This window comes from Bidens hawaiensis, unplaced genomic scaffold (assembly GCF_021521415.1).
Source record: "Bidens hawaiensis isolate Kalapana, Puna unplaced genomic scaffold, B.hawaiensis_p1.1 tig00006905_1, whole genome shotgun sequence".
NCBI classification, from domain to species: domain Eukaryota; kingdom Viridiplantae; phylum Streptophyta; class Magnoliopsida; order Asterales; family Asteraceae; genus Bidens; species Bidens hawaiensis.
This window is the reverse complement of record NW_027491471.1, coordinates 1,205,186-1,217,159: the sequence shown is the minus strand read 5'-3', so window position 1 is coordinate 1,217,159 and position 11,974 is coordinate 1,205,186. Positions and strand designations below refer to the sequence as shown.

At 33.8% G+C, this 11,974-nt stretch overlaps 1 protein-coding gene across 1 annotated transcript; it reads right to left on the bottom strand.

The window, feature by feature from the left end:
* LOC143633769 (uncharacterized) lies at positions 1 to 737 on the bottom strand. The gene is made up of 3 exons (XM_077102014.1): positions 731 to 737; positions 248 to 632; positions 1 to 139 (listed from the first exon to the last, which is right to left on the bottom strand). Exons 1-3 carry the CDS (start codon positions 735 to 737, stop codon positions 1 to 3), a joined length of 531 nt encoding a protein of 176 aa, XP_076958129.1.
* Positions 738 to 11,974: the final 11,237 nt, after the last annotated feature.

Below are 11,974 nucleotides of genomic sequence, written 5' to 3'. Positions count from 1 at the left end.
CTACACCTCATCCTCCTCAAGATCCCTTTCCTCCATAAATAACTCAAAATCTTCCTTTTCTGATTTAAAAATTTGTAAGTTTTCACCTTCCTTAATTTTACAATCCTTGACCCACTTTTTTAGTTTTTCTCTTAACAACCTGAATTTTTTCATTAAAATCACATCTGAAGGACCTGAAACAGCACAATTTCTAAGAATCTTCCCCACCACTTCCTCACAATCGGCCCTATCCCCCCATTAATTAAACCAACGAAAAGGCTTTGGACCAAAATTGGTATCTACTAAAGACAAAACCAACGGTGTGTGATCTGACCGCTCTCTAGGGAAAGCCCTCAAGAACGCGTTCGGCCACTTAGATATAAAGTTTGAGCACACCAAAACCCTGTCAATCTTACTGAGTTTAACAACATCACCTCTACTAGCCATAAACGTATACTTCTTACCTTTCATATTATATTCTTTAAGATCCGCTTCATCAATAAATTCATTGAAATCCCTGGCACACACTTGATCAAAGGTAGAATTCTTCCTTTCCTCATGACATCTAACTGCATTGAAATCACCTAACACAACCCACCACCCTTGCCCACATTGAATAAGCCTAAGAATCTCCTGCCAAACAACTCTCTTATCTACATTATTTTGAGGGGCGTACACATTAACTACATTAAGTCCTGCGGATGATTGTTAAGATCTAAGATTTCCTCCTCGGTCACGATAACATTATTACCATCCATTCCGGATAAGGTCCCATTGGAAACCCCATCGCTTCCTGCGAGTCCACGCCCACTTCATGGGAGCCCAAATTGGACAGTGAGCCCAAATTGGACACCGATTCATCCTCTATACCCAACAATTCATTTAGCCCAAAAGGGTCATTGGTACGGGCCTTTTTTCCCTTTTTTCAAATTCCCTGATCCACTAGACCCCACATCACCGGGCCGACCCACAGAAGAGAACTTTTTTAATTTTTTTCTTTTGTTAATATTACTATTTCCAGCATTAAACCCACCTTCTAAATTAACAAAATGGTCAAAATTATAAGTGGGACCGGCACAAAATCCTCACTGACCAAAGCCTCTCCGCCAACATTTCTGTCAGAGACCAACGGCTCCGTTCTACCATTTCCATAACCAACCAAATCCTGTCCGTCAACATTTCCGACGATGACCACTGGCTCTGTTCTTTCATCCTTACTAATGACATCATCTTCAATTGTATGATCCACCTCTTCTTTATCAGCCGGACTCTCATCATCATCGGACCCACTAGCGGAGGTGAACTCCGGAGTCCAATCAATTTTATATTCCAAAACCGATACACGAAAAGATCTTCCCCTCCACCGAATATCCATCTCCTCGCACAACCTCCTACCGCCTTCAACCAACACTGTCACGGATTCAAAGGATAGATCCTCCTTCTCCTCCGATAATATAGGTTTATGAGCTACTTTACCAATCATACCCCCCATAGCTTCAACTACCACATTCGATAGAAGATGCAAAGGAATGCCGAATATTTTGACCCACGCCAATCGATCAAAATTTAATGGTTGTCCATCTCACATCTCAATATTAGAAAACATCCCTACAATATCTCTACCAGCCTGAAGAGCCTCCGTCGCCATCCTGTTGTCCGAAAAAGACAATAAGACCGACAGACCACCCAAATATTGAATTTTACCTCCATGACGAGTGACTCGTAGGGAAGCCGTTAAGCGAGTTAAAAGATATAAATGCATTGGCTTAACCAACTTAATTTCATGGAATTAGTTGACTAAGGTTACTCATATGTTTGCAGGTAGGAGGAGGTAGAGGATGAAATTACGAGAACGTGGGCGAAAACAGCGAAGAAAACGGAGTTGAAACGAGAAAGATATGAAGAAAACAAGAAATTGAGGAAGAGCTCCACCGTGGTCCACGGTGTTAACCGTGGGCCACGGTCAAACGGGCACCAAAATCAATAGAAAGCACCGTACCGTGGCATTCCAGGCACTGTAACTGGACCGTGGTCCACGGTGTTGACCGTGGCCCACGGTCCGACTCGTAATTTTCGAGTTTGGGCCACTTTTTAGGCCGTTTTTGAGTGTCTTTTGGACTACTTTTTCACCTTGGCTGGCCTAGAGGTGATTTTGGAGAACAAAAACATTATTTTGGGTCTTGTTTGATTTTTTTTATGTCTTGGATTGTGAGAAACAAGTTACTTGATGCAAAAATGATCTCCCGAACCATGAGTGGCTAGTTACTTCGGTATTTCTCTCAGGATGTAAGGTTATTTGCAAAACACTTTTGTTTCTTGTTCTTGTACTTGGATTGATTATCTAAATGCTATGTTAGTATGATCTTGTGCTTTTGTGATTGTTTGTAGCTTGTCCATATTGTTTCCGTCTAGCTTTTAGCCATATGTTCTTGGTGTCATTGGCAATCGAGATTGAGTGGAAAGAACTAGGGAGAATAGTATTGATTGATTGATTAAGTAGCAACCTCGCATTCTAGAAATCCGAGTACTTAGTGCTTGATTAATCACAACAATTGCATACACACAAAACCGAGATATTACGGTTTATCCATTGAGCGTTAACAAAAGTGTTGAATAATAACCCGAACCCCGAGAGGAATACTTGTTTAATTATTCGTTTACAACTTTCATTTAGTTTAATTTAGTATTAAAAATCAGATCAAAACCAACTTGGAAATTACTTTGTGTCATTTACATTTATCTTAGTTTAATCATTAAGCTACTTGGTTAACACATTTTCCACAAACTCTTCGTGTTCGGTACCCACTTAATGCTATCTAATTTAGTTGTATTTGGTTTAAGTTTGCGTGAGCCTTCGACTTCACGTCAAATTTTGCCTCTACCCGGACTAATCTTCTTCAAGATCATACGAACATTCTTCAAAGCATCCATATCCATCAGCTTGACCACCAAAGCCTTCCCATGCAAATTAGAAAAACTATTCACATTGTCGTCTACCGAAATCGAGCCTTTTTGATTGACACAATGGTTCCTCCCCATCAGAGTGTCATAGAACGTACGCCTACCGAAATCAACCGACCGACTTGCACTTTGGTTAAGAGTATTACCATCAGAATCCACATTCACACGCTCCTCCGGCTGCTTTCTCTCTTCCGGCTTCTTAGTATTAACCTCACCATCTTCAAGAATAAATCTCGCCATGTTAAACTTTAACGCAAAGTCTCCCATTTTAATCTTTTTTAACATCCTCCCCATTTCTTCCTTGTTTTTGACATCCAACAATGAAACAAACCCAAACCTATTTCTGAATCTATCTCTTTTCTTAGCAATGTAAATATCGAAAATGTTACCATGATCTCTAACAAACCCCGCTAACTCATTGCTGCTGCACCGATCAAGGAGATTTGTTACAAAGAACTTCGTTATCCTCCGTTGAATCGCCTCCGGTATAGCCTTCCGACGGTCTATAGAGTGACCCGGTGGTACGGTGGTGAAGCCCTACGGCGGCGGCAGGGTTGGGTCTTGATTGTTGCGGTGGTGAAACCCTACGGCGGTAGGGACGTGCAGCAGGGCTGGGTGGTGAAACCCTACGGCAGGGCTGCAGTGTTAACGACTAGGGATGTTTTCTAAAATCCCTTAAAATTTCAGAGTCTGGGACAAGCATAAAAAGGAGCATCTGAAATCATATTTTTAATTATGTATAAATAATTTGATAATTTTATCAATTAGCCTGTATTTTCAAAGCCCAATACGAACAAAATCAATAGTAATAATAATAATAAGTTACTAAAATAGCACATATAATACATAAAAAAAGTTTTTTTCTATTAAAATAAAAACACAGCCAATGGAAATTGAACACATAATCTTTGATTTCATATAGTAACACTATTTTCATTACACCATTAAGTCATTTTGTAAACGTATGTGTTAGAGCATTCCCAGCTCGTTCCTATCCTAAATCCACACACACACACACACACACACACACACACACACACACACATAGGGGAAGGATCAAGAGAAAACTCCTTTTTAGGGAGAAAACTAAAAAACTTCTATTTAGAGGGTTATTTTTGTAAAAGTGCTTTCCAATTACATCTAACACATCCTGAACCCTGTGCCTATCTTCCCCATCTCCCCGGTAACAACTACTGAAGCTCGAATCTGAACCCTAATCGAAGATGATACTGAAGAATTTATTCTTTGAATTGTTACATGCATATATCGATAAAGATCGACCCTGTAGCTTTGATTTCAATCATCAAATTGGGCAATTGATGGTGTTTCAGTAGGTTTATTGGTAAACTTATCAGGTATTGCTCTGTCTAAAAGTTTTACAAACAAATTGATATTGTAATGCCATATTTATACGATTCTAGGTTAGAACTAGGGGTTATTTGATGAAAAAAAACCCTAATTTGTTTTATCAGTGTTCCCAACCAAGCTCAATAATTGATGTTGATTTAAATTTTGGCAAATCCAATTGTATTATATTGCAATATGTCAGTGTTTACTAGCAAGGTAGCATTTTAATTATATGCTGCATATGTGTAATATAACTTTACGTATTGCATATATGCAATATAAACTGCACATGAGTTATTTGGTTTGAATGACAAATCAAACTCCTATGCTGATATTTGCTTCAACTTTTAGCATGTCTACTTGTAATCTCTGCAATTTTATGGTACTGAACAACCAGATAACATCTTATTTTTGTGCATTACATATATTAAATACAGTGTTACATGTGATACTATTTATATAAATTAGCATAAATTTAATATATATGCGATACAATCTCTTCTGGCATATTCGATTTACAATAGAATTTATCATCGTACATGATACATGCCCATCGACATATTCTCTAGTAGCTCGTTGATTTTATAAGAATCACTTCAATAAAAAAGATAACTAAATCTCTTAGTCGGTTTGTAGCAAGCCTAGTTGTCGACTATATCATTGAGTTAATACCATTTGCAGTTTGGATTTTTAGTTTATGGTCACTCTTAATTAAATTAATGTGTAGTTGGACTTTATACACAACAAGCCGACACGATTGTTTAAAACGGGTTCCAAATAAGGTGCTTTCAATGATTGATGGTTTTGACTTTGTTTTTCAGGTGAAAATATGGTTGGTGATAATGTTGATCAATACCATGTCCCTAAGGTTTGCTTTGTGTGTTTAAGTTGCAACATTCATTGATTTGATAAACTAATTTAATCATAACAATTTCTTAACGTAAGCGGCATTTTGAAACGTGTTGGTTAAGATACAGGTCAGCATGACAACTTTTTATATGGGTTCAAGTTGAGTTGGCCTGAAACACATTTTGCCCACAATCGTTTTTATACCAATTTAGTAGCAGCAATACCATAGTATTAAGTAGGTATGAAAATTATATTTTGTTTATTTATATTTTTAATATACTCTTTGTGACTAGAATTTATTTTTTCTAATGCAGGGCGAGGAAACATGTGTCATGCTACAATCACACATAAATGATGCCATATTGCATTGGTTTTCACAGCTATTTAGGGGCTGATTAGAGATGATATTAGAAGCTGGACAACTTTATATTTTGAATTATGCAGAAAACTTGTGTACATGTGTTAGCATAGGCGTCGCAATGAGTGGGCTAAGCTACTAGTTTAATTAAACAAGTGTAATTGGATATGTATAAAACTTCCAGATTTTATATAAATATGAAGTTGGTTTTTTATGCATTTTAATAAAATTCTTTATTGTTTTTTTTTTAATTTTAATTTGTTCTTTAACGGAGGCTATTTTCATTTATTTTGGCTCATGTATGGGTTGGTTCCATTTAGTGTTGTTTTACCGTGTTTTTTTTTCCTGTATGAAATCTATTTTATGGTGGTCTCACAACTGGCTACAATAACAAGTTTTCTTTTTTAGTGGCATCTGTTTCATCATTCTCTAAACCGTAAGAACAAAAAATTCACCGGTTATATGTAAGTAAAATATATATTGCACATATGTAATCCAAATAAATAAGCTTGTATTGATGTTACAATTTGAGAATAAACAGGCACCAACAAACATATACAAAGAAACAATTTTGAAAAAGTAAGTCAAAACATACATTACATATATGTAATATAAACAAATAAGCTTGAATTGAGGTTATGATTGGAAAATGAACTAGCACCCGCAAATAGCTGTCACGAAGTCGAATGAGATTGTATTATAGGCCATATGCTATTTGGTACTTTCTTTAATGCCTGATCTTCATAGCCTGGTTATAAATTAAAGAAAACAGTTAGTATTTATACCAAATAAAGTACTAATGCATATATGCAATACATTAGCGTTGCATATATGCAATATAACAATCAATAACACTGCACATATGTATTATCACGTGGTTCGTATGATGTAATAGCTAAACGATAGATACATGTTATGTAGCATAGTTCATATGCATGCAGTAAGAATTAAGCAATATATGAATGTAATACAAAAGGTTGCATATGTATTAAATATCAATCATAACTTATATATACCGTACCGTCACAGTTTACATCCTCAGGCTTGTATTCCTCACCCATGAGCTTCATATGTTTTCACCTTCCATGGCCATAATGACTTTCCTCGTGGTCTTCATGTTTAACACATATGCAATATAATCGATTCAAACATATCCGATCATAGTATTATATGCATATAATCCTTCAACTTATCTAAATCATACTATCAACACTCCTATTATATGCATATATGTAATATAATTGATTCACACATACACAAACACATAATTGTAATTTTCCCCTGTTTTGCTATTTGTTTCTTTTTCTTTCCGCTTGTCTTTTTACGTATTTTCCACTATAATGTCATTAAAACATGCATATAATATGTATTGCATATATGTATTATAACTACACAAATGATCTAATATCTTATCCCAATTTTCAGATGCGTTATACATATGCAGTATAAAGAAATATGTTCAAATGCAGTATCATTACTCTGTTCAGCAATACATAAGTGCAATATAACTAAAAGTTATATAGTGGGATGCACCGTTAATGTATTACATATGCGTAATATTCCAATAATCATGTAAATTAGCCTATTGCTATCATTGTATGACAATATATGCACAAATCCCTCATAATTGGAACTTATTATACGCCTAATCGACAATATAACGTATTTGCCACTATAATGTCATTAAAACATGCATATAATATGTATTGCATATATGTATTATAACTACACAAATGATCTAACATCTTATCCCAATTTTCAGATGCGTTATGCATATGCAGTATAAAAAAATATGTTCAAATACAGTATCATTACTCTGTTCAGCAATACATAAGTTTAATATAACTAAAAGTTATATAGTGGGATGCACCGTTAATGTATTACATATGCATAATATTCCAATAATCATGTAAATTAGCTGATTACTATCGTTGTATGACAATATATACACAAATCCCTCATAATTGGAACTTATTATACGCCTAATCAACAATATAAATGCAAATTGTGCAGATTCGACACAAAATAAACCTTACCAACACTCATAATACGCCTAATTGACACCAAATACATTCATCGAACAGTTGGAGGGAGTCCCAAATGAAACAATAAATTAAGCCTATAATAATTAGACACATACCAAAATTGAACAATTAAATATAAATATAAATAAAACCAGTTCATTTACACATATGTATTATCACTAAACGTATACAATTACATTAACATTACTGCATTGACTACACATATGTAGTATAATTAAAAATATACAGATTATGCACTGTAACTAAAAATATAAAATATACATGGATACATCAACATTATTTGGTTCAAACATATTACACATATGTAATACAACTAAGCATATACACTTATATTAAAATTACTACTTCCAACACTACATATACGCAACACAACATAAACATGTTTTAAATACATCGTGTATGTATTGCATAAATCTAACGCACTAGTATTGCGTATATGTAATGCATCAACATTGCTATTACCAAAACGTGTTCAATTAGACATTTCATCAAACAGTTGGAGGGCATACCAAATCAAACAATAATTATGCCTATAATGATCAGTTGCACACCAAAATTGAACAACCATATTTGCAATATAACTAAAACAATTTCATTTACACATGCGTATTACAACTAAACACATATAATTACATTAATATTACTACGTTTAGCACTACATATGTGCAGTATAATTAAAAATATGCAGTGCAATACATTATTTATGTACTACATATATGTATATTTGACTGATAACCACAATATATGAGCTGATATCAACATACGCATTGTTATTGACTTTCTTATGTAATTACTACGTTATATTGTTTTTCAATTGAAGGAAAAAAAACAAAAATTGGGACTATTGGTGTGATTCTCGTGTAATACTACCAATCGAATCATAGAATGTGTGAAATCAATTATTACAATCACTTACCTGATGGAGTTCTTAGTCTATATGCTTGATTTCGAAATCGATTTGCTTGACTGTGCAGCCAAATCGACGATCTGCTAATGAACCCTATCTTGAAAGAAAGAGGCAAACAACGAGGGTTAGGGGAGCAAGAATCGAGAGGAAACAGGTGATAATAATGAGACAATTTTACCCCTCTTCATTAAAACCCCCCCTTTACTTTCTTTTTTTCCATTTCTTTTATTTTTATCCATTGATCAAGTAAAATCAATGGTTTTAATGGAGTTTTCTAGTTTTCTCTATAAAATGAGTTTTCTTTATAAAATGAGTTTCTCTTGATCCCACCCATATATATATATATATATATATATATATATATATATATATATATATATTATATAATTACACTAAACGATATTGCATTTTCTCTCTCCTGTTTAATTAAATAATATTTTGTATACCTTTATCATTATATTTTCTCTCTATTTCATTCACAACTACTTTATGAAAACATTAAAAATTATACAGTATCTACAGTAAAACCTCAAATTTAACTTTCCCATATAAATTTTCTCTCTCCTCTACTCACAACCACTCATAACAATTCCATATAATTTGCAAATCACTCTCACATAATTTTAGGGAACGGATTAAGATTGCTCTTAAAAAGGTGTATACACAAACACACACACATACATATATAGGGTAAAGATCTTAAGAAAACCATTGGCAAATTAAGAACTTTGAGAACCGTTTTGGACTACTAAAAAAACTTTAAAAAAATATTTAAAAAATTATATAAAAAAACGAAAATTTAAGAAAAGTAAAAAAAACTAAAATTCTTATATTTCATTTCGGTTTCATAAAAAACAAAAAACATATTTTTTTCTTTTTAATTCGTATTATACCTATACACATATGTATACTTTCATTTAATCTTTAGTTACGTAATGTACATATATGTACTTTATCATTTACCTTAAATTATACATATGTGTATAGGAAAAAAACATACGTGTACATATATGTACATATTATACGTATATGTATAATTTAGCTAAACCAAGAATTTTTTTTACGTTCTTTTTTAGAAACCGGGATGATAAATAAGAACTTTGGTTTATTTACTTTTCTTATTTTTGTTTTTTCGTTTTATGATTTTTTTTTATTTTTGGTTTTTTTTGTGGTCCAAAATGGTTCTCATATTTCTCAATTCCCAAAAAGTTCTCACATGATCCTGATTATATATATATATATGTATATAAAATTTTTTATACAGTTATGGTGAATTAACTAATCGAACTGCTTCATGGTTAAAATCATGTGATATTATTGGTTAAACCAAAAGGAATGCTTTATTGCTCATAACACTCAACACTTTTAAGGTGATAATAATAATTTTATTCATAGTATTAAAATCATTGTCAACATGTTACACTCAGGAAATATAAATGAAATAAAAAATAATAGTTTGTTTATTATGAAATATTTTAAAAGTCGAGCTAAGTGGTCTTCCGTCTTGCAATATTTAAACCTATAGCATGTATGAAAATAATATTTTGTTAATAGAAATGTTGATGAGCATACACATGTCTTAAGTATTAAATGAAACCCCGTATGTTTAATGAAAACTTTAAAAACCAAATAACAGGTCTATATGAGACCACGTGTTTCAAACACGAATTTAGGTTAGTATTGTCATTTTAACATTTCTATTGTCCTTCTTTTGCTATAAACCTAATAATGTGACATTCATTAACTTTCGGATTATTCTTAGTATTTGTTTAGCGTACCTGTTTGTAATCGAATCCTTGTATTTAATAAAAATCAATGAAGTTTTATTTGATTTGGTCCTTTATCGTTTATTTCATTTTGCGTTACACGCATTTAATTTTGTTCATTTAATAAAATTGTTAGAACTATTAAACATGTGTAATTTACACCCTTGCACTTAACTTTTGCACATCTTGACCAAGCAATTAACCCAACCCACAAGGGCCAATATTGCAAATTATTCAAATATTCTTTTCCTTGCCTTCCCCAACCCGTCATCGACCTTGTTACCCCTACCTTTGATCTTTAATCCTTCAATCATCTTGGGGATCATAGAATTGATCACCCTTACATGCCAACTAATCAATCAAAATAGGCCAGCAGAAAACTCCTCGAATTCGCCGACCAAACAAAAATTAAAAATCGACGATGTGTTTTGTTTTGGTCAAAAATCAATCTAAAGATCAAGTAACCAAAGTAGTAAATGAGGATTGGTACTAGTATGAACAAAATAATCAAAGTAACAATAATAGGGGTTGAACAACAGGATTTATACGAGGAAAAGCCCTTGGTAACTAGTATCCCGCCGGCATAAAAACCTCGGGTAGTGAAAACTATCACTATTAGTTATATTAAGCTCAAAAGAATTACAAGTGATGGAAATAAGGCTGATCGTGAATAAAAAGTGTTTGCAAAGAGTTCTATGTTTGCTATGTGATGTGTCGTGTGTTTTGATCAGCTGTAGTTTGATATATATATAACAAGGAAATACAGCGGCTAATAACTACCTAAGCTATAATCTCGGCCACGTTCACTTTACTCTTTCAACTTGACCGATTAGGAGCGTGGACGAGAAGGGAAGACCAGGTAAAATATCTCGTCCGTAATAATAGGAATTTCAGTTAGCACGTGTTATACCTGCAAAAATAGATTAGAATATAATCGAAGTCGACTGTTGAGGATCCTTCAATCATTCAGGATCCTTAGTCCTGAAAATAGCTGCCAAGAATAACTGATCTACGAGGATCAAAGATCCTGATCTCAACAATTGCCCCCAAACATGATAAATGTGAACGAGAAACAGCAGTCATGTTTATCCCGAGGCGTTTTTGAATCAAACCGTTAGCAATAATGTGACACGACCGTCGCCTGCCTTTGCATCATTATCCCTAATAAATAGGTCTTCAATCCTTATAACTTCTCTTTTATCATCTTCAAAATAATATTCTGGCGACTATAATCCTCAGGTATTCCACTTTTTTCTCTCAATATTTACCTTCATTATTTTTTCATTTGTCCAAAATCTTTGATTACGCCGAAGAAAAATTTGAAAGCCATCTATTGTTTGAACCCTAGGGAAGTTGTTCCTGAACTTAGGTCTCAAAATCTTCTTAAAGACCCTGCATCCGAAATCTGTAAATTCACTGACGAGGAGATCGAAAGTATTTCCACTTGCTTTCCTGAAGGAACCTTTTTCAGGCCCTTTGACCCTCAGGTTAGAAGTGGTTATATCTCTAGTGACTGGGTTTGTTTTCCAGCACTTCCTTTCTTACTCGGTTTCTCTTATCCTTTCCCTGACCTGACGGAAACCCTCTTTTCGTTCACCGGCATGAGGTACATTCAGGCCATGCCGATGATATGGAGAACCCTGCATACCGTCGAGAGATTAATGAAGAAAGGAACCTTGATTTCAACATCTCAGCCTTATCTTACCTGTATACTTTAGTCACCCATGGCTCCGGCAGATTCATATTTGAAAGTTAACCCTTC